This window comes from Haematobia irritans, chromosome 1, assembly GCF_050003625.1.
Source record: "Haematobia irritans isolate KBUSLIRL chromosome 1, ASM5000362v1, whole genome shotgun sequence".
NCBI lineage: Eukaryota > Metazoa > Arthropoda > Insecta > Diptera > Muscidae > Haematobia > Haematobia irritans.
This window is the reverse complement of record NC_134397.1, coordinates 105,895,865-105,921,532: the sequence shown is the minus strand read 5'-3', so window position 1 is coordinate 105,921,532 and position 25,668 is coordinate 105,895,865. Positions and strand designations below refer to the sequence as shown.

General features: G+C 34.0%; 1 protein-coding gene across 2 annotated transcripts in view; it reads left to right on the top strand.

The window, feature by feature from the left end:
- The first annotated feature begins 2,957 nt into the window (after window positions 1–2,957).
- The window catches only part of MTA1-like (metastasis associated 1-like), a 152,734-nt gene continuing 130,023 nt past the window's right edge, over window positions 2,958–25,668 (top strand). For both annotated transcript variants that reach the window (XM_075291317.1, XM_075291316.1), the window contains exon 1: window positions 2,958–3,146. In XM_075291317.1, coding sequence (XP_075147432.1) covers window positions 3,119–3,146 — 28 coding nt within the window. In that variant the 5' untranslated portion in view covers window positions 2,958–3,118. The remainder of the gene's footprint in view (window positions 3,147–25,668) is intronic.

The following is a 25,668-nucleotide window of genomic DNA, read 5'->3' as shown; positions in this document are numbered from 1 at the left end:
ATGATGTTGAGTTTTAAGTAGCAAGTTACATATTGCAGCGTCTATCAGCCAGTTTGTTTATTTTCGATGGTGACAGCGTGCCTGGAAAAATATTTGAAAAACGATCACTTTATTCTATTTGGAAAGTCGAAAATTGTTCACCATATACCTTTCACAATTTTAAGCGTAATATCTATGTTTTCAGAACTTTTATTTTCGTTTTTATTTAAATAAAATATAACAAGCTGGTTGCGCTTGGCGTTTCACAAAAAATAAAATGGCTCTTCTAACAGTAGTGATGGCAAAATACTTTCATGTAAATTTTGTACTTTTTGATATGCTTCCCCCATCACAGTTCGCGATGGTTGTGGTGACATTTACGAGTCTGTGGTAGCGATGAGGATGAAATGGAACTTTGAAATGCTGGCAGGGTTGCTTCCAGGTTTGTGATTGAACATATAAATTTTTTTATGTTTATTAAGCGAGCATTGCGTTTTTCTATGTGTGTTGAAAAAAATAAAGCCGCTGTAAAGCAAAGTGTGTAAATATAACCATAGCGATAGGCGGTAGGCGAACACTTATTTACGTGTATTTCTTATGGGAAGCCCAAAATCCGCGACGGAATACCGTGACGGCTAGCGGCGTGTCGCTAAATTAAAACTTATTCTAACTCCTTGGCGAAAACTGGTATAGTGTTGCCATCGCTTATCAATTTTTTTAACTCACCACTAGGAATTGCTGTTGCCTGGACGCGTGTAGATTATTTTTTCTTGAAATAACTCAACAAATAACAAGCCATTCTATGTTTTTATTCAGCTTCATTGTTTAATATTGTCAAAGCATGCTGTATTGACAACAAAAACGCTAGGAAACGTGAAAAAGGGAATTATTCGCCGTCAAGCTTATTGTATTTGCCATTGCGGCAAAAATGTTTCGCCTACCGCCTATCGCATTGGTTATATTTACACACAAAGAAAGAAGCTAGAGCATACGCCTGCGTTTTTTTCATTGTGTTTCGGCCTTTAAGGTGGGTATTAAGTTCGAGTTTAGCCGCTAAAGGTGAGTATTAAGTTCGAGTTTAGCCGCTAATTTGTAAAATTATACATATTTGTTGCAGATTTCATTATAACTTGATGGGGAATATCCCAAAGCAAATTTTCACAAACTTTGTATTCCTTAAAATGGATTATTAAAGAAAAGTAATCGTGAAAAAATGACGATTTCAGCGGCTAAACTTGAACTTAATACTCACCTTAAAATCGTAATTTTTCACGATTACTTTTCTTTAATACTCCATTTTAAGGAATACAAACTTTGTAAAAATTTGCTTTGGGATATTCCCCATCAAGTTATAATGAAATCTGCAATAAATATGTATAATTTTATGACTTTTTTACTGATTTAGTTTTCACTTTAGTGGAAATTAGCGGCTAAACTCGAACTTAATACTCACCTTTAGATATTTCGTTTTTATGAGTATGAATATAGCTCCGTTCGAGAACCCGATAATTTTTGATAATTATTACAAAGTTTTACTGGAAGTCGTTCGTTTACACCAAAACGACAGCAAAAGAGAGCCGGAGAAGTTTTTGGTAGAGATTTTTTCCCAGTAAAATCTTGCAAACCATAGCATACGTTGCCAGCTGGTTATTGATAACAAACAAAGTACCAATACAATGTACATGTTCGGCAACTACGATTGGAAGTTAAATATACAGGATTCGTTTTTTGTTTGCAATGTTTTAGCAGCTGCAATCTTCAATGTGCAAATAAAGGGTGATTCTTTTGAGGTTAGGATTTTCATGCATTAGTATTTGACAGATCACGTGGGATTTCAGACATGGTGTCAAAGAGAAAGATGCTCAGTATGCTTTGACATTTCATCATGAATAGACTTACTAACGAGCAACGCTTGCAAATCATTGAATTTTATTACCAAAATCAGTGGCAGAAAATCCGCTTTTTTATCGACAAATTTTGTTCAGCGATGAGGCTCATTTCTGGTTGAATGGCTACGTAAATAAGCAAAATTGCCGCATTTGGAGTGAAGAGCAACCAGAAGCCGTTCAAGAACTGCCCATGCATCCCGAAAAATGCACTGTTTGGTGTGGTTTGTACGCTGGTGGAATCATTGGACCGTATTTTTTCAAAGATGCTGTTGGACGCAACGTTACGGTGAATGGCGATCGCTATCGTTCGATGCTAACAAACTTTTTGTTGCCAAAAATGGAAGAACTGAACTTGGTTGACATGTGGTTTCAACAAGATGGCGCTACATGCCACACAGCTCGCGATTCTATGGCCATTTTGAGGGAAAACTTCGGAGAACAATTCATCTCAAGAAATGGACCGGTAAGTTGGCCACCAAGATCATGCGATTTGACGCCTTTAGACTATTTTTTGTGGTGCTACGTCAAGTCTAAAGTCTACAGAAATAAGCCAGCAACTATTCCAACTTTGGAAGACAACATTTCCGAAGAAATTCGGGCTATTCCGGCCGAAATGCTCGAAAAAGTTGCCCAAAATTGGACTTTCCGAATGGACCACCTAAGACGCAGCCGCGGTCAACATTTAAATGAAATTATCTTCAAAAAGTAAATGTCATGGACCAATCTAACGTTTCAAATAAAGAACCGATGAGATTTTGCAAATTTTATGCGTTTTTAAAAAAAAAAAAGTTATCAAGCTCTTAACAAATCACCCTTTAGTTACTGGACACCGTTATACACTCTTACTCTCTTGCTAGTTTTTACGGGAAAAGTACGCGAACAGACCTTATGTTGTCGAATATGTCGAATAGTTGGAGACAAGCATTATCGTACGAGTAATCTTATGTTGTGAACGGAGTATAACATATTCTTGTGTTATTTACGACTGGCAACACAGAACTCATTCCGATATACATTTTGTTAATTATCGAAATATACCCTGATTTGCTCGCTATCGATATCCATATGATTATTTATCGATAATTTTCTAAGATGGCGACGAGAAAACGCGTCTTGTGTGAATGTAATCATAACAAATTGTGATTTTTGTTAATAAATGTGTTTAAAAGCCTACGAAAATTTTTTAAAAACTTTAACAAACGGAAAGTGCAACAAATACATGTGAAATTGTGTATGCAAAACAAGACAAAATGTCTACAAATATGTATCGTGTCGGAGGTGAGATGTGATGAAAAATTTCTCATTTTTTCATTTCTTCTTTTGTATTGTATTCGTTGCACGCAGCAGAACCCTGCAGCGGCGGCGATGCTGCTGTGAGCATCTTTTCTGTTACTTGCAGAATTTATAGGAGATACCACTGTTGCAAGAATATCTGGTTTCTCCGGCTGCGGTATTTTTATTGATCTGTATTATTTGTCTGTATAAATCCGTATGTTTCAATTTATCTGTTGAAATTCTCTCCAGTGTTGTCAATGCAAATTGTGATTTTTCGCAAACTATTAAAAAACAACTGAAAATCATGTAATTTTATACCAAAGCATTGATGCCTTATCGGATTCTTTACACTTCTGCTTAATATTTTTCTTTACTCTGATTTAACATATTTTATTTAAATTTGTAAATCCACATGTGCCTAAGTTAAAACATGAATGCTACAAATGTAAAAATTGGTGTTGGGCCAATGGGGAACTGTCCACAATCAGAAGTGAACAATACGGACTTTGAAGAAATTTAGTGGGTCCTTCGTCCTTTTATCTTCATAAATATAGTCAATATTGCAATGAACTGAAACCTAGTTTAATGTGTAAAAAATAAAGTTAAAATGGGGATGATAGTATTATAATATTATTTGGTTTGTGAAGCCAGCACCGGCACAAGACTAATCTCTGGTGTGTATGGACCAGTTCTCGCCAGAACTGGGGCTGGTCTCTTGAACAGAGATTTGTCATTGACGGGGGGTAAATTTACAATTAAGGGCACGACTTCTCGAATATTCCACAGATCACGTCCTAGGATAGCTTAGTAGAACTACCCTATAGCCAGGTCCTCATGAAACAGTCTGGGCAGAGCAATGGACTATGCTGATACATTTATTTCAGCAATTGTATGGATCCAATAAGATACTAATATCAAAAGAGTATAAAAAAATTAAAAACTACGACAAATATGTCCATTTGTGGCAATTTGAACCTACTTCCCGTAGGGTTGTAAAATGTGTATCAAAAATGTTTAAAAAAAACTTAAATGTCTAATGAAAAATAAATGACATTGTTATTTTTAATATCACAATGGAAAAATTCGTAATTTTTATTGATTGTAATAAAAATAAATAAATAATATAAAGCCTTCAATGAAAACTGTAACCATTCGCGTCATCCTACTAACGTAATATGTTTTGTCCAACAACTGGGAATAATTTTTTGTTTGATTGTGGGAAAAAAATCGTGGCTAGGAATATCATTTTTCAGGTCTATCTTTTCCTACATTTGACAAAGAACGATCAATAATTGTGCTATATGTAAATGATATTTTTCTTAAGGACTTCTATTAGCCTGTATTATAGGTGCATAGGTCTCGTAATAAATCAGTGTTGCAATATATAATAATGAATGAATTTGAAGGAAAATTTGCAAGACTAAAAGATACCAAAAAATATTAAATTTAAATAAGATTGGCGGATAACTTGTAAAGGTGAGTATTAAGTTCGAGTTTAGCCGCTAATTTTCACTAAAGTGAAAACTAAATCAGTAAAAAAAGTCATAAAATTATACATATTTGTTGCAGATTTCATTATAACTTGATGGGGAATATCCAAAAGCAAATTTTTAAAAAGTTTGTATTCCTTAAAATAGAGTATTAAAGAAAAGTAATCGTGAAAAAATTACGATTTTAAGGTGGGTATTAATTTCGAGTTTAGCCGCTAAAAACGTCATTTTTTCACGATTACTTTTCTTTAATCATCCATTTTAAGGAATACAAACTTTGTGAACATTTGCTTTGGGCTTTTCCCCATCAAGTTATAATAAAATTTGCAACAAATATGTATAATTTCATGCATTTTTCTTACTGATTTAGTTTTCACTTTTAAAATGGTAAAAATTTTGGAATATCAGATACATATATGGGAGTTATACATAGTACGTTTTAAGGGTGTATATTTATTTTTTCGCAATTGCAAATAGCAAAAAATTAAGAAACGATAGAATGAAAATATTCAGATTAACATTGAACAAAAAAATACATGAACAGGCAGGCGGACATACAGTTAGAATTTGATTCAGATACAATTGGTATAATAAAGTATGGGTCTCACTTCTATTTTGGAGCATTACACATAATTGCTTAATACTAAAATACTGTACCATAATAACGACGAAGAGCATACAAAAAGTTTCATTTTTAAAAAACGCAAAAAAAATAAATAAATAAAATAATGAATGTTAAAAGTGCCACATTAATTTATTAAACGTTGTAATTCAAAAAGCATCAAAAGATGAATATTGACAACACTATACTGTTGGCCTCGTACTCTTCGTGTCGTTATTTTGGCCGAATAATTATGGTTTCTTTTCGACGATGTGGATAGCTGCTGCACTTTTTTGAGACTCCAGTGTGTCTATTACCATTTATGTGTGTGCGTTTATTTGTACGGGGTCCATATGAAAAATGTACGTCAGCCAGACAGAAGATATGCCCAGACAGAAATTTTGTAAATTTGCAGCAGTGATTCTGGTTTAAGCGTGCTAATCTCAGACATTTTGTTTTCACTTTACGCTTTAAAATGTGACCATCTAATTTGCTGCCATTATCATTGTAATGTTAATTCCATACACTGTGTAGATCTTATTCTATGAACGTAATATGGAATCCCATGTTTTTCATGCGCTGTTCTATGTTACTGACATCTTTGTACAGTCGTTGGCTATTGATTGTAATGCTGTTGCAGTTGAGTACCATGAAATATAAATTAAATGTTTATTACACAGTAACAATATATTTAAGTACACTCCAACTTCGGCGTTTTATTTAAAAAACGACATTTATCAATTGAAAGGGCATATTTTTCTGTAATTCGGATTTTTAAAGCTTAGTGCAATATATATAACTTCAACAAGGAAACCAGATAGAGCTCTATTGCATTTGCTAAATATATGTAACTAGTTGGCCCGGTGTGTTTCGCTTTATCACCCTGTGATGTAGGCGAATAATTTTAAGAATGAAGGTTAGGTTAGGTGGCAGCCCGAAGTGTCAGGCTCACTTAGACTATTCAATCCATTGTGATACCACATTGGTGAACTTCTCTCTTATCACTGAGTGCTGCCCGATTCCATGTTAAGCTCTATGACAAGGGACCTCCTTTTTATAACCGAGTCCGAACGGCGTTCCACATTGCAGTGAAACCACTTAGAGAAGCTTTGAAATCCTCAGAAATGTCACCAGCATTACTGAGGTGGGATAATCCACCGCTGAAAAACTTTTTGGTGTTCGGTCGAAGCAGGAATCGAACCCACGACCTTGTGTATGCAAGGCGGGCATGCTAACCATTGCACCACGGTGGCTCCCAAAGAATTAAAGAAAACTTTTACAAAAAAAAATGGGTAGAAACGACTAATAAGCAAGCTAAAGGGTGTGAAGATAAATTAGCAAGTTAAATGCATGGTTTGTGTCTCGGCTAAGTAAAATTCGAATTTGTGGAACGAATTTAACTGGTGGAACGCATTCCAAAATATAGGTTTTCTTAAAAAGAAGCAACTTTGTGGTGGAAAAACTGCCATACCCCGTCAGTTATTTTATGTGTAGTCATACTATTCATTAGTGGTTTTATATAGTCGAAAAATTGATCCATAAGAGATAAACGCTAATAACTCTAAAGTCGTATAAAAATGTCAATACCCAGCAAAAACTAGGTAACCACATCTCATTACAATTTACATTACCAGGAGTAAAGCTGTCATTACACATTGCATTACATTGCGGTGAGTTATAATGACTAACTTGTAATGACAATAATAAATACTTCTCGGTAATTTTCGAATTGATATTCTCAAAATGTATTGCATGTGGCTGTTAATGACTTAATAAAATAGAATAAATGATGGTACCATTAAGTATAATTATTCACATTATTGTGCATTTAAAAAAACTCAAAAAGAATATGTTATGTAACGGTAATTCTGAAGATTTTTCCGTTAAGGAATATTCTTCACGAATATTTCATAATAATTGTGTTTTAAATTAATGACATTACCATACTATGTTTTAAATAAATGCTTTATTATACCTCATTCACCGTTTTTGCAGTTATTCTGTGGCTGTTCGTAAGAACGTAATCAATAAGTGTCTTAGAAGTCCTAGATATTCTTGTATATTCGTTTACAATTTGGTTCAAATTATTGTCATAAATAGCACTTTTTAATTTGTTCCTGTATGTGTTATTTTTTAGCCAGTCTATATTTATATCACCCGCAATAATAATATCACAGTTATGTTCATAAATGTTTTCAAGAGATTCTTGAAACTTATCACAGAATTCGACCTCGGAACTACTTGGTGATCTATATATTGCACCTATTATTAATTTCACGTTTCCTCTTACTGCTAAACAGTACAGAAACCAATATTTAGATGTTACAACATTTTCTAGTATTTTGTTTACGGTCCACTCTTGCTTATAATATAAAATAACTCCCCCCGTGCGACTGGAGTTCGAATAACTTATGATTTGATTATAGCAATCTAAATTGATTTCACTATTGTCCACATCTTGTGTTATATGTGTCTCAGAAAATATCAGAAACTCAGGTTTTTCTGCTGTAGTTAATAGTTCCACTTGGCTAAAATTATTAGTTAATCCTTGAATATTTGTGTACATTACACATATTGACTTTAATTGTTATTCCACTAAACCCAATCGTTTCTTTTTGACATTTAATTTATGTAGATATACTTCACACTGTTTACTGTTGGTGTAATGGTTTTCATCTAATCCAAGATTTAGTTTTTTATTTACTCGTGTACAGTTAATACATTTATTTATTTGCTCTCTATCGCATTCCGTTGTTTTATGATTTCCCAGACATTTCAGACATGTTTCCTGATTTGTACATTCATTTGATTTGTGATTATAGCCTTTACATTTGAAACACTGCTGTACACTGGTTCCGTCAAAGACTCTGCATCTTTCCCAACCAACATTTATTTTTGCATCCTTCATTATTTCTTCATACTTCTCGCCATTCACTTTTAGTTTGACATTATAAATGGTTTTATTATTTCGCTTTGTTTCATATATTTTCCATATTTTAAACTGTCTATCTTCCAGTATTTTATTTTGCTTTATTAATTTAGTATACAATTCGTCCTCTGAGTATTTAAATGATATGTCGGTTATGTTAACGCAGAACTCTATTGGATTTGCAACCTTAACTTCGTAATTTTCGCCTAGTTCTTTTTCAATTGTATTTTTTATTTTACTCCGCTCTTCATCATTATCACTTCTTATTATTATGGCACCCCGACTCCCGCTTTGTACACTTGTTATTTTGAGGTCCGCTGGATCAACTTTTTTGTTCAAATCTTCTTTCGTTTTATGGGTTTTTTGTTTTTCCTTTGGTTTGACTATTACCGGCACTTGTTTCTTTAGATCTGGCAACGCTTGTTTTACAGTCTCTGAGTACATCATGTTTTTTGTTTTGACATTTCCACTAACATTTGGCTTTACTCTCTCACTGTTTTCTTCTAACGCTTTTTTAACTCCGTTTACAGCTTTGTTATTATCATGCAAAACTTCCAAAATCTCTTTTGTGTTAGTTTCATTATTTGCCACTGAACCATATAATTTTTTAAGCTCTCTCACATTGTTCTCACACATTTCTTGTGTTTTTATTAGTTTTTGCAGTCTCTCATCATATCGACATTCAATAGATTCCAGTAACTGTTTGATTTCATCTTCGTTTTGTTTTAGTGACACTTCGAATTCATATTTGTATTCCATTAAATTGTTTTTGTTTACATTCACTGTATCTTGAACTTCTTTTAACACCAGATCAACATTATGTATATATTGGACACAATCATCACACATGAAACGCAAAAAATTGTTCGACTCAAGTATCTTCACGGAGTATTGATCAATTCCTGAGCATTTTGCCGATTGGTGATAAACTTTTTTGCAAACACCAGAGCAGTGTATGCCGGATTCACCGCGTATACTGCCTTTGTATGTATTGCACTCAGCCATTTCGGCTGGTGGAAAAAACTTTTTACAAAATATAGAATATATTTATTTTGCACAAAAAACTTCAATTAATTGCAATGCGAAATTGCTAATTTTTTAATTATTTGTGAAATTATTATTTTTAAATGTTCGAAAAACTTCAATTTTTTATGGTTTTCTGGGAGCTTTTTATTTTTGCTTTCTCTCTTTCTCTTATATATATATCCGAATCCATTGTAATCGGCTAGAGAAGTATATATGTTCGAGATTTGGTTGCCTGAGACAATAAGTGGATATTTTGCAAACTTTGGTATATCTATGAATAAGTGATTACATATTAGGTGATTATATGCTTTAAAAGCACTAATAATTTCATGGCCAAAGGTATGCCTGGGGAGAAGTACTTGCCTCCTAGGACATGCGTATGTAAATGTAATCCGGAGCGATGCCAATGAATAAGCGGTTATTCATTTTTAAACAGGCTTACCTACAAGATTACCGGGTAATGAGAATTTTTGCTGGGTATATCCTGAAGTAATCGACATAAAATAGTAAAATAAAAAAATAAAAACATCTAAGGGTACAAAATAACTTCAGAAATCTCTTGCACAGTATTTGAGATATAGTGACATCAGATAATGTATATATCTTTCTTCGCCCGATATAAATATATATATATATATATATATATATATATATATATATATATATATATATATATATATATATATATATATATATATATATATATATATATATATATATATATATATATATATATATATATATATATATATATATATATATATATATATATATATATATATATATATATATATATATATATATATATATATATATATATATATATATATATATATATATATATATATATATATATATATATATATATATATATATATATATATCTTTTAGGTAAGCCTGTTTAAAAATGAATAACCACTTATTAATTGGCATCGCTCCGGATTACATTTACATACGCATGTCCTAGGAGGCAAGTACTTCTCCCCAGGCATACCTTTGGCCATGAAATTATTAGTGCTTTTAAAGCATATAATCACCTAATATGTAATCACTTATTCATAGATATACCAAAGTTTGCAAAATATCCACTTATTGTCTCAGACAACCAAATCTCGAAAATATTGACTTCTCTAGCCGATTACAATGGATCAAAATATGGCGAGTAATGCTTTAATATGAACATTACTTGAATAGAAACGAATATTGTAGAAATAAACAAAAATATAACAAATCATCTAAATAAGATTACAGGCAAATTAATTTCACAGTTAAAATAGAAATAAATGTTGTCGTTTAAGGGAGTTAGATTCACATAATGTTCGAAACCTACTAAAAGTGGATTTTATATATCCCTTTTATAAGGCAAATGACAGTTGAAATCTAGTGAAGTCGATTTTGAAAGTGTAATGTGAATGAGGTATAATAAAGCATTTATTTAAAACATAGTATGGTAATGTCATTAATTTAAAACACAATTATTATGAAATATTCGTGAAGAATATTCCTTAACGGAAAAATCTTCAGAATTACCGTTACATAACATATTCTTTTTGAGTTTTTTTAAATGCTCAATAATGTGAATAATTATACTTAATGGTACCATCATTTATTCTATTTTATTAAGTCATTAACAGCCACATGCAATACATTTTGAGAATATCAATTCGAAAATTACCGAGAAGTATTTATTATTGTCATTACAAGTTAGTCATTATAACTCACCGCAATGTAATGCAATGTGTAATGACAGCTTTACTCCTGGTAATGTAAATTGTAATGAGATGTGGTTACCTAGTTTTTGCTGGGTATTGACATTTTTATACGACTTTAGAGTTATTAGCGTTTATCTCTTATGGATCAATTTTTCGACTATATAAAACCACTAATGAATAGTATGACTACACATAAAATAACTGACGGGGTATGGCAGTTTTTCCACCACAAAGTTGCTTCTTTTTAAGAAAACCTATATTTTGGAATGCGTTCCACCAGTTAAATTCGTTCCACAAATTCGAATTTTACTTAGCCGAGACACAAACCATGCATTTAACTTGCTAATTTATCTTCACACCCTTTAGCTTGCTTATTAGTCGTTTCTACCCATTTTTTTGTAAAAGTTTTCTTTAATTCTTTGGGAGCCACCGTGGTGCAATGGTTAGCATGCCCGCCTTGCATACACAAGGTCGTGGGTTCGATTCCTGCTTCGACCGAACACCAAAAAGTTTTTCAGCGGCGGATTATCCCACCTCAGTAATGCTGGTGACATTTCTGAGGATTTCAAAGCTTCTCTAAGTGGTTTCACTGCAATGTGGAACGCCGTTCGGACTCGGTTATAAAAAGGAGGTCCCTTGTCATAGAGCTTAACATGGAATCGGGCAGCACTCAGTGATAAGAGAGAAGTTCACCAATGTGGTATCACAATGGATTGAATAGTCTAAGTGAGCCTGACACTTCGGGCTGCCACCTAACCTAACCTTCATTCTTAAAATTATTCGCCTACATAACAGGGTGATAAAGCGAAACACACCGGGCCAACTAGTTACATATATTTAGCAAATGCAATAGAGCTCTATCTGGTTTCCTTGTTGAAGTTATATATATTGCACTAAGCTTTAAAAATCCGAATTACAGAAAAATATGCCCTTTCAATTGATAAATGTCGTTTTTTAAATAAAACGCCGAAGTTGAAGTGTACTTAAATATATTGTTACTGTGTAATAAACATTTAATTTATATTTCATGGTACTCAACTGCAACAGCATTACAATCAATAGCCAACGACTGTACAAAGATGTCCGTAACATAGAACAGCGCATGAAAAACATGGGATTCCATATTACGTTCATAGAATAAGATCTACACAGTGTATGGAATTAACATTACAATGATAATGGCAGCAAATTAGATGGTCACATTTTAAAGCGTAAAGTGAAAACAAAATGTCTGAGATTAGCACGCTTAAACCAGAATCACTGCTGCAAATTTACAAAATTTCTGTCTGGGCATATCTTCTGTCTGGCTGACGTACATTTTTCATATGGACCCCGTACAAATAAACGCACACACATAAATGGTAATAGACACACTGGAGTCTCAAAAAAGTGCAGCAGCTATCCACATCGTCGAAAAGAAACCATAATTATTCGGCCAAAATAACGACACGAAGAGTACGAGGCCAACAGTATAGTGTTGTCAATATTCATCTTTTGATGCTTTTTGAATTACAACGTTTAATAAATTAATGTGGCACTTTTAACATTCATTATTTTATTTATTTATTTTTTTGCGTTTTCTAAAAATGAAACTTTTTGTATGCTCTTCGTCGTTATTATGGTACAGTATTTTAGTATTAAGCAATTATGTGTAATGCTCCAAAATAGAAGTGAGACCCATACTTTATTATACCAATTGTATCTGAATCAAATTCTAACTGTATGTCCGCCTGCCTGTTCATGTATTTTTTTGTTCAATGTTAATCTGAATATTTTCATTCTATCGTTTCTTAATTTTTTGCTATTTGCAATTGCGAAAAAATAAATATACACCCTTAAAACGTACTATGTATAACTCCCATATATGTATCTGATATTCCAAAATTTATATATATATATATATATATATATATATATATATATATATATATATATATATATATATATATATATATATATATATATATATATATATATATATATATATATATATATATATATATATATATATATATATATATATATATATATATATATATATATATATATATATATATATATATATATATATATATCTTTCGCCCGATATGGACGTATATGGCTCCAGAAACCAAAGTTTTGCCCTAATTTGCTTTAAATTTTGCACTGGGAGTAGAGTTAATATTGTAGCTATGCATGCCGAATTTGCTAGAAATCGGTTCAGATTTAGATATATCTCCCATATATTTGTTTTTCCATTTCGGCAAAAATGGTCAATATACGCACATTTTCCTTGTAAAATCGCCACTGCTAAGTCGAAAATTTGTAAGAATGACTTAAATCTTCCTATACTTGTACTACATAGCTATTGACCGATAAATCATAAATACCCTTTAGCGAAGTGGCCTACTAATTGCTTGGATTAAAATGTTTCCCATATTTTGTTCCACCCCAGGAGATTAGCCGAATTTTTAAGTCTACAGTTTTTTAGAAGTCTAACAAATTTTGTCCAGATCGAGTCAGAATTAAATGTATATAGGATAACAAAAACGTTAATATATAGCACCCAACACATATGACGAATTTGATATGGTATCGAAAATGTGGATCTACAAAGTGGTAGATCCAGAAAGTGGTAAATCCACATCCTTACTTGTTCAGTATGTGGATTGTGTCTGGCATAAATCTTTGCATTCAGGTATAAATTTATCACAGTGGAAAGTATTGTAGTAACAAAGTGTGTAAGAAAATAGTGGCGATCCATCAAAAATAACGAAATTATAGGTAATATATACACTTTCGATAAAATTGACTTTAATCTTAATGAAAATTGGGTTTAATCAAATTACAAAATGAAGTTAGTTAAGAAAATTATTGGTAATATTTATGTTTTTAGTTAAAGTATTAATTAATGGAAAAAATATTTTGCTTACATTAAAAAATATTTCTAAATATCTATATCGGAAATACAGTACACGAGACTTTATTTTTTAATTTTGATTTTTTTGCCATAACCAATATCTATTACCGTTATTTTGTCTGGTCAATTCCTCTCAAATGGTTTCTTAGATATAGGAGGTCCAATATCGGGGCTATATATAGCCGATACCTGACGATAATATAGCTCAAAAAGTGTACATGGGACTTTTGAATTTTTAATTTTGATGTTTGGTCATAACCAATATCTATTACTTGAATTTTGTCTGGTCAATTCCTCTAGAACGGTTTTGTAGATATAGGCGTTCAAATATCGGCGCTATATAGCCGATATCGGTGACGCTATATCTCAAATACCCTACATGAAATGTTTGATTTTTTAATTTTGGTTTTTGGTCCAGGCCAAAATTTACCACTGGTATTTTGTCTGGTCAATTCCTCTCGAATGGTTTCCCAGATATGGGCGATCCAATATCAGGGCTGTATGTTGCCGAAATCTGATGACACTATATCTCAAATACTGTGCAAGAGATTTCTGAAATTATTTAAGAATCTTATTTTGGTACCCGTAGATATTTTTATTTTACTATTTTATGTAAGGATATATATTATGTCAGGATATATTGACGACTTTAGAGTTATTAGCGTTTATCTCTTATGAATCAATTTTTCGACTATATATAAAAACAAAATAACTGACGGGGTTTGGCAGTTTTTCCACCACAAAGTTGCTTCTTTTTAAGGAAAACTATTTTTTGGAATGCGTTCCACAAGTTAAATTCATCCCACAAAGTTGAACTCGTTCCACAAATTTGAATTTTGCTTAGCCGAGACACAAACCACGAATTTAACTTGCGAGTTTATCTTCACACCCTTTAGCTTGCTTATTAGTCGTTTCTAGCCATTTTTTGTAAAAGTTTTCTTTTATTCTTTGGGAGCCACCGTGGTGCAATGGTTAGCATACCCGCCTTGCATACACAAGGTCGTGGGTTCGATTCCTGCTTCGACCGAACACCAACTCGCGAATTTATCTTCACACCCTTAGCAAGCTAAAGAAAATTTCCAGACATACAGTGCTGTTCAAAACATTTATGATCTATTTTTCGAATAGTTCTATAAAACGACCGGCAATAAGTGTAATCAACATATTAAAAAGCAATATATTGATTATTTTAAAGTTGGGGGAATCACACAAATGAATTTCGGATTAGTACATTGTTCACAAATCAACTGCGTCTCGAGTTATAAACAGACGATGATCTATTTTTCGAATAATTCGATAAAACGACCGGCAATAAGTATAATCCACATTAGAGCATTGCATGAGAACATTCATTCATAGCACACACAACTGCACTCATGAAACGGTTCGAGAAGACTGGATAATCTTCGTTGATCGAATGAATAGAATGAGAACACTGGCTTGATCGAATCGGTTCGAATGAATGTAAATGTATGAATGAGACATGGTTTGAATCACACCCAATAATTCAGTATCGAGTGAATGTTGTGACGTCACATCATTGAAGTAGTGCATTTGTTTCCATTCTCGGTCGCAAGCAAACATTCGATTGCATTTGGTGAAATGGGGTAATCGAGAATACTCGAACATTTAGCGTGAGTTTCGGGAATTTGCAAAGTTCTCGAGTATGTTATGACAAAAAATCGAATCATTCTTAATGAGAAAAGAAGTCATACAGTTTTAGTGCTTCTTTAGATATAAGTGTGTAATTAATAGTTAAGCTTATTGACGATAAAATGAGTAATTCTAACCAGGTAAATGTTTAAATTTGTTGTTTTTATATGTAACTAGCAAAAGTAAATTTATGTTTGTATTTTTTGTCTGTTTTTTATACCATCCACCATAGGAAGGGGGTATATTAACTTTGTCATTCCGTTTGTAATACATCGAAATATTGCTCTAAGACCCCATAAAGGATATATATTCTGGGTCGTGGTGAAATTCTGAGTCGATCTAAGCATGTCCGTCGGTCCGTCTGTTGAAATCACGCTAACTTCCGAACGAAACAAGCTATCGACTTGAAACTTGGCATAAGTAAGTTGTCATTGATGTAGGTCGGATGGTATTGCACGTGGGCCATATTTTATCAAAATTTTATTTGTATAGAAAATTTTATTTGTATAGAACATTTTATCAAAATTTTATTTCTATAGAAAACTTTGTGAAAATTTTATTTCTATAAAAATTTTTATCAAAATTTTATTATTAAACGTACGCCAAGAATCGTTTTATATAAACCTTTATTTAAAGAAACTGATAAAATGAATGAATGGAAAAAAATAGTTTTTATACCCTCCATCATAGGATGGGGGTATATTAACTTTGTCATTCCGTTTGTAACACATCGAAATATTGCTCTAAGACCCCATAAAGTATATATATTCTGGGTCGTGGTGAAATTCTGAGTCGATCTAAGCATGTCCGTCCGTCCGTCCGTCCGTCCGTCCGTCTGTTGAAATCACGCTAACTTCCGAACGAAACAAGCTATCGACTTGAAACTTGGCACAAGTAGTTGTTATCGATGTAGGTCGGATGGTATTGAAAATGGGCAATATCGGTCCACTTTTACGTATGGCCCCCATATAAAGGGACCCTCAGATTTGGCTTGTGGAGCCTCTAAAAGAAGCATATTTCATCCGATCCGGCTGAAATTTGGTATATGGTGTTGGTATATGGTCTCTAAAAACCATGAAAAAATTGGTCCACATCGGTCCATAATTATATATAGCCCCCATATAAACCGATCCCCAGATTTGGCTTGTGGAGCCTCTAACAGAAGCATATTTCATCCGATCCGGCTGAAATTTGGTATGTGGTGTTGGTATATAGTCTCTAACAACCATGCAAAAATTGGTCCACATCGGTCCATAATTATATATAGCTCCCATATAAACCGATCCCCAGATTTGGCTTGTGGAGCCTCTAACAGAAGCATATTTCATCCGATCCGGCTGAAATTTGGTATATGGTGTTGGTATATGGTCTCTAACAACCATGCAAAAATTGGTTCACATCGGTCCATAAATATATATAGCCCCATATAAACCGATCCCCAGATTTGGCTTGCGGAGCCTCTAAGAGAAGCAAATTTCATCCGATCCGGCTGAAATTTGGTACATGATGTTGGTATATGGTCTCTAACAACCATGCAAAAATTGGTTCCCATCGGTCCATAATTATATATAGCCCCCATATAAACCGATCCCCAGATTTGGCTTGCGGAGCCTCAAAGAGAAGGAAATTTCATCCGATCCGGCTGAAATTTGGTACATGGTGTTGGTATATGGTCTCTAACAATCATGCAAAAATTGGTCCACATCGGTCCATAATTATATATAGACCCCATATAAACCGATCCCCAGATTAGGCTTGCGAAGCCTCAAAGAGAAGCAAATTGCATCCGATCCGGCTGAAATTTGGTACATGGTATTGGTATATTGTCTCTAACAACCGTGCAAAAATTGGTCCACATCGGTCCATAATTATATATAGCGCCCATATAAACCGATCCCCAGATTTGGGTTGCGGAGCCTCAAAGAGAAGCAAATTTTATCCGATCCGGCTGAAATTTGGTACATGATATTGGTATATGGTCTCTAACAACCGTGCAAAAATTGGTCCACATCGGTTCATAATTATATATAGCCCCCATATAAACCGATCCCCATATTTGGCTTGCGAAGTCTCCAAGAGAAGCAAATTTCATCCAATCCGGTTGTAATTTGGAACATGGTCCATATCGGTCCATAATTATATATAGCCCCCATATAAAACGTTCTCCAGATTTGACCTCCGGAGCCTCTTGGAGGAGAAAAATTCATCCGATCCGGTTCAAAGTAGGAACGTGGTGTTAGTATATGGTCGCTAACAACCATACCAAAATTGGTCCATATCAGTTCATAATCATGGTTGCCACTAGAGCCAAAAATAATCTACCAAAATTTTATTTCTATAGAAGATCCTGTCAAAATTTTATTTCTAGAGAAAATTTTGTTAAAATTTTATTCGGTTCATAATAAAATTTTCATCATTGTCAAAATTTTATTTCTATAGAAAATTTTGTCAAAATTTTATTTCTATAGAAAATTTTGTTAAAATTTTATTCGGTTCATAATCACAGTTGCCACTCGAACCAAAAATAATCTACCAAGATTTTATTTCTATAGAAAGTTTTGTCAAAAGTTTATTTCTATAGAACATTTTGTTACAATTTTATTTCTGTAGAAATTTTTGTCAAAATTTTCTTTCTATAGAAAATTTTGTCAAAATTTTTATTTCTATAGAAAATTTTGTGAAAATTTTAATTCCATAGAAAATTTTTTAATATTTTCATTCTGTAGAAAATTTTGTCAAAATTTTATGTCTACTTTGTCAAACTGAATTACGTATTGGATCGATCTTTTTTGATTTAATATATACCACGTATGGACATACAATTTAGAAGATGGTGTTAGGAGGTTTTAAGATACCTTGCCATCGGCAAGCGTTACCGCAACTTAAGTAATTCGATTGTGGATGGCAGTGTTTAGAAGAAGTTTCTACGCAATCCATGATGGAGGGTACATAAGCTTCGGCCTGGCCGAACTTACGGCCGTATATACTTGTTTCTATAATTCAAATCGAATATAAAAAACAAAGAGTAGTTGTTATAAAATAATTTTCAAAGTAAATACAATTGAAAAAACATAGACAAGTAGTTTTTAACACTTCCCCTCAATTGTACATTATCTTTGAAAATAACCGATAAAATTCAAGCTTCTTGATTGACAGCGGTTTCGTCATCATGTCAGCGACCATTTCTTCAGTTGGGCAATAGTGGCACTCCATAATTTTCTTATCGACATAATCCTTCACAACATGGAATTTTGTGTCTATATGCTTTGTACGATTGCTTAGTTTTTCATCTTTGATTAAACTTAAACAACTCCTGTTATCCTCATATATCAAAGTTGGCTGATTTTGTTTGAAGTTAAAATCTTCCAAAATTCTTCTTAGCCAAATTGCCTCCTTACACGCTCACAAAAAATCGCTTTTGTAACATATACTCCCAAACATATTTTGCTTCAAGCATATACATTTTTGGGTATTGCCCAAACATTTATATGTTTGATCTCTTCCAATATATAATATGTTTGAAAGCATATTGGTCTAACCAATATATGTTTGGGTAGTCTAAGTTCCAAACATTTTGTATTTTTGCATCCAAATTCAATAATGTTGTCTTCCAAAAAACAATATGTTATTATGTGAACATATAATATGTTTGGAAGCATTTTGCACCCAAAAATATTATGTGCTTAAAAAAAATCTCCCAAACAATATTGTGCTCAAAATTTTATTTATTTATTTATATATTTACAATCATAATGAATTATGAAAATAAACAGGTAATATAGGTGCTAACAACATAGGTTTTCGACCTGAATGCTCAAAATTTTGTTTCTGCCCAATTGTATATTCCCCCACATCTTTCTCACTTCCACGAGATTTTTTAGTTCTTAGCACCTTTTTCTGTAATACAAACATTGTAGAAGAAATTATTCAATTGTATGATTTTTTTTATTTTAATTTTACCTTTTGCCGGACGGGGATTCGAACAGCGGACCACACAGTTTGTAAGGATCAAAGAAGTAGCTGATCAATTGCCCAAGGAAAAATAAAATGTTAATTTTGTAATAACAAGCAACAACCACCAACTTAATTCAATATCGCTCCCTGTTAAATAGCGCTTCAAGCTACTAAACACATATATGTTTATAGGCTATTTCTAAATTAATATATGTTTGCATCCAAGCATATTATATTTACAAACATTTTATGTCCCAAACATAATATGTTCTAACATATTAACATATATGTCCCAAACATGTTATGCTAGTTTATGAACATAATATGCTTGCACTCAAAAATATTGTGTTTAAAAATTTGTGTTCCAAACATATAATGTTTATAGCCAAACATATGAAAAACAGTCTTTTTCATCCGTGTAGCAGCTTCTGACAATGCAATGAACTCTGCCTCAGTAGTTGATAGGTTTGTTTTTTACATGCCCAACTAATGGCGCACCCATTTAGAAAGAAAACATATCCGGAATTTGATTTTCTATCCACACGACATTCAGCCCAATCTGCATCTGCATAGCCACACAGTACATTCGGCATATTAGTGTTGGAACTCATATTCAGGTACATGTCGGATGTTCCCTTCAAATATTTCGCCACCCTTTTGAGTTCATTCCAGTCTTCTTGAGTTGGATTATTGTTTTTTGGAGACAAGATAGAAACACTTGCTGTTATATCTGGGCGAGTGTTGACAGATATATACAATAAAGATCCATGTAGGCTTTGATACTCGCTATTTGTTCTCTACAATTCAGAATTTGATTTTCCGTAAGATGGATCCATAGGATATTTGGCATTTTTAGCATCTTGAAGACCAAACTTCAACAAAACGTTTTCGATATAAGATTTCTGTTGAATAAGAAATTGCGACTTATCTCCTTTCTTAACTTCTATGCCAAGAAATTGCGATATAGGACCCAAATTATTTATTTCGAATTTAATAATTGATAAACGTCGGATATATAACTTTTATTTTTGGATGCAACGAGTAAGTCATCAACATATACAAGAACAAATAGATCTTCCCCTTTGATGACTTTACGGTACAGGCATGAATCTGATTTACTCTGGAGAAATCCATCGTCCATTAACGTGTCATTCAGAACTTTGTTCCAAACATTTGCCCCTTGTTTTAAACCATATAAACTTCGATTCAATTTACATACTTTTTCCTTTTCGGCGTCTTCTATAAATCCAGGAGATTGTTTCATATAAATTATTTCTTGTAGAGAACCATTGAGGAAAGCGCATTTAACGTCCATATGCTCTACAAACATGTTCTGAATTCCCGCAATTGACAATAATATTCGAAATGTAGACTGACGAACTACTGGAGCGAAGACTTCATCATAATCGCATCCATATTTCTGGCTGAATCCTTGAGCAACAAGGCGAGCCTTATAACGATTCACACTGCCATCAAAATTTCTTTTAACCTTATAAATCCATTTACAACCCACAATATTTAAATTTGGTGGTGCATCAACAAGTTTCCACGTCTGATTCTTTGTTAGTGAATCCATTTCTTCTTTCATTGCATTCTCCCATTCAACCTTCTCATTTGACATTATAGCCTCTTTATAAGTTTTGGGTTCTGGTACAACACATTCTTCAACTTTCTGTACAGAATAACGTGTAGGCGGAATTCCTTTATTACATCTTGCAGATCTTCTCATATTGTTTTCTAAAGCATCCTGTTCCGTTACTCTGAATTCTCAGAGGAATTTTCGAACCCTTCGAGATCTTCATTAACACTGCAGAATGAATCTGTCTCTGACCCGTCAATCGATTCATGTAAAATTTCAGAACATTCTAGTGATTTTGAAGATATATTAACTTCGAATTCATTGTTGATTCTCTCCGCAGAGCTCTTGTCATCAATTTCGTTTGATGTAACAAATTTGAAATCTCTGCCTATTGTTAGTTTATTTGTGTTTGTATCCACAAACCGAAGACCTTTACTTTCCTCATCATAGCCCATAAAAGTCAAGAGAATTGCTTTATCGTCAAACTTTCTTCTATTTTGATGAGGAATTAAAACATAAGCCTTGAACCAAAAATATGAAGATCTTTTATAACTGGCTTATTTTCTTCCCATCTCTCCGTAAGGAGTACAGGGTTTCGATGACGTGGATAAACGATTTTGCAAATAATTTGCACACATGACAGCTTCTTCCCAGTAGGTTTTTGGCAATTTAGCCTCTGCCAGCAAACAACGAGCCATTTCTACCAAGTACCGGTTTTTTCTCTCAGACACCCGATTCTTTTGAGGACAATAAGGGACGGTGAACTCGGATTTAATACCATACCGTTCTAATAGTTCAATACACTTTTTTGATTTATATTCTCCGCCATTGTCGGATCTTATTCGCTTGCGAACCTTGCCGAATTTATTTTTTACCATTTCTACATATTGCTTCAATTTCTCATAGACTTCAGACTTTTCATGCAACAAATAAACAACTGTGTATCTGCTAAAACCGTCTATGAACGTTACAAAATACTTCTTCTTTCCTGGTGTAATAGTTTGCATCGGACCGCAGATATCCGTGTGTACTATTTCTAAAATTTCCTTTGTTTCCGTAAGCGATTTTTTGGGAAATGGCTTTTGGGTTAGTTTGCATTTTACACAAACATCACAAGTTTTCTTTACGCCACAATCAATGATTTGATTGTGGCGTAATCAAATGATTGTGATAGTAATGCTGGCATTGGTTCATGTTACATATGGAAATTTTAACTTGTTGGCTTCTACGTATATGATATAAATTGTTATTTAAATCAGCTACGCCAATTTCAATATCCTTGTCATTAAAATTTTTACATGTTTTTCCAGAGAAGAGAATTGCTTATCTCTTTCCTGACAATTTCTTAACTGAAAGTAAGTTTCCTTTAAAAGATGGAATATATAATACATCGTTCACAGTAATTTGAACTTCATCTCCTTTTTCGTTTGCCATTTGTATTTTGCAAATACCCCTTCCTGTTGAAAAAACAAAATCGCCGTTGGCTACTGTAACCTTCTCCTTCCAATTTGTATCAATTTCAATGAACACATCTTTCTCACTACATATATGGCATGTTGCTCCTGAATCCACAACCCATTCTCCTTGACATCCATTCAAAACAAAACAATAGTTTTCATCATCTTTACTTTCTTCTACCATTTTTGCTTTTTGTTCATTTGATTTATATTTTAGCTTCCAACAATCTTTACGGATATGTCCAACCCCTTGGCAATGGTAATAAATTAGTTTATTTGCTTGTCCAAATTTACCTTTATTTATAGTTTTCATCGCAGAATCTTCCTCTTCCTTTCGCTTAAAAATTTTTTCAAACTCCTCCAAGAGTTTATTCTCTACCATAGTAAGGGTTAGTTCAGATTCATCTCTTACTTCTAATGCTGTAATGAGAGTATCATAATTTTGTGGCAGACTACTTAGCAACATCGAAATTAACCATGACTCTGACAATTTTTCTCCCAAAGATTGTAATCTCGAAAATAACATCTTCATTTTGTTGATGTGGTTATCCATATCTTCGCCGGGAGCTAACTTCAATTCACATATATTTCTCATTAACTTTACCTTGTTGCTGAGTGAAGACTTTTGATGGTATAATTGAAGAACATTCCAAGCATCCTTTGCATACGTACAATTTGAAATACGAAAAATTTCACTCTCTTCCACGCTGAGACCAATCAATATAGATGGTTAGGTTAGGTTAAAGTGGCAGCCCGATTAAGATTCAGGCTCACTTAGACTATTCAGTCCATTGTGATACCACATTAACTAAAAGTACCTATTACATATGGGCACTTCTAGTTTTAACCGCTGAACCTTCTTGATTATTTTTCTTTGTTGAACCAACCAGATTGTTCCAAAAATATTAGCAGACTGCTTAAGTTAACGTTTTCCAGATCCGCCAGTAATCTGAAGCTATATGCTCCTAAAAGTTGCTTGCGCTTTACACAAAATGCAGGACACTCACACAAGAGGTGTTTAATTGATTCTTTTTCCTCCGCATCATGACAGCTCATACAATAGTCATTATACTTCGCGCCAATAGTTTTTGCAAAATCTCCTATCAGGCAGCGACCCGTTATAGCAGATATCAGGAGTGATATCTGACGTCTCGAGAACATTAGCATATCTAGTGTGCGGTTTAAGTTGAAATGGGGCCATATTTGCTTGGTGTCGTTACAACCCTTGCAATTCTCCCATCGAACATTTGCCATCATAACAGCCTTCTCACGCAGCATGAGCTTGCAGGTAGCTAGGGGCATACCAACAAATTCTAGTTCCCCTGGAATATGTAAGGTAGTCCCTAGCCTTGCCAACTCATCCGCTTCGCAGTTCCCCGGTATGTTCCTATGGCCAGGCACCCATATTAGGTGAATATTGTACTGCTCAGCCATCTCATTGAGAGATTTGCGGCAATCGATGGCCGTTTTCGAGTTGAGGAACACAGAGTCCAAGGATTTTATTGCAGGTTGACTGTCTGAGTATATATTAATGCCCACATTTTTTGGAACATTACTTCTCAGCCAATTCGCCACCTCTCTTATTGCTAATATTTCAGCCTGAAAAACACTACAGTGATTAGGTAATCTTTTCGCTATTTGAAGTTCCAGATCATTAGAATATACTCCGAAACCCACTTGTCCATCCAATTTGGAGCCATCAGTGTAGAAATCTATATATTCTTTATTCCCCGGGGTCTGTGTGCACCACGCCTCACTGTTGGGGATTAGAGTCTCAAACTTTTTGTCGAAAAGTGGACTCGCCAAAGTGTAATCCACTACGTTAGGCACATCTGACATTATTTTGAGGACAGAACTGTGACCGTAACCTTTTTCCGACCACAGCGATAGTTCGCGCAACCGCACAGCCGTTGTTGCAGCTGACTGTTTGGCCAAAATGTCTAAAGGCAATAGATGCAGCATGACATTAAGGGAATTTGTTCCTGTCTTGCTGAATGCGCCTGAAATACACAAACACGCCATACGCTGAACTTTATCTAAACCAGTCGGTTTCTGAAGTGCCGGCCACCAGACTACAACACCATATAGCATTATAGGTCTAACCACTGCCCTGTATAGCCAATGCACAATTTTTGGTTTTAGTCCCCACTTTTTTCCTATTGCCTTTTTGCACGAGTACAAAGCTACAGTTGCCTTCCTCGCCCTTTCTTCAATATTAAGCTTAAAAGTTCAGCTTCCTGTCCAAAATAACGCCAAGGTATTTTGCACAATCACCAAAGGGAATTTCAATACCCCCTAAGGAAATAGGCCTAACCGTGGGAGTTTTGCGATCTTTGCAGTACATGACTAATTCTGTCTTTGCAGGATTTACCCCAAGACCATTGTCTTTCGCCCATTGTTCAGTCATCCGGAGGGCCCTCTGAATAATATCTCTGATTGTGGATGGGAATTTTCCCCTGACTGCCAGAGCTACATCATCTGCGTATGCCACGACTTTTATCCTTTCTTTTTCTAGAGTAACCAGAAGGCTATTTATAGCATCATTCCAAAGAAGAGGTGATAGAACTCCTCCTTGGGGAGTGCCTCTGTTCACATACTTTTGTATGTTTGCTTGTCCTAGTGGGGCTGAAATACGTCTCTTCATTAGCAGTTCGTCTAACAGCCTGAGTATACATGGATCAACATTCAGAGTTGTCAGTCCATTTAATATCGAGCTCGGATGGACATTATTGAACGCCCCTTCGATGTCTAGAAACGCCACGATTGTGTATTCTTTGACAGATAGTGAGCTTTCAATAAAGCTGACTAGTTCATGTAGTGCGGTCTCAGTAGACCTGCCCTTCGAGTATGCATGCTGTCGTTTCGAGAACAAACTTGAATCGATGCTAGTTCTAAGATAAATATCTATCATCCTCTCCAGAGTCTTAAGTAGGAATGAGGATAAGCTGATTGGTCGGAAATCCTTCGCCCTCGAGTGAGAGGCTTTTCCCGCTTTAGGTATGAAGACGACTTTTGTTTCCCTCCACTTTCCTGGGATATATGATAAGTTGATACATCCTTTATATATCACCGACAACCAGGGGATAATTTTGTCAGTTACAGCTTGTAACTCCGCCGGAGTAATTCCATCAGGTCCAGGGGATTTGAATGGTCCAAAGCTATTTAGCGCCCATCTTATTCTAGTTTCCGATACAATTTCCTCGACAGGAAACGACCGCTGAGCAA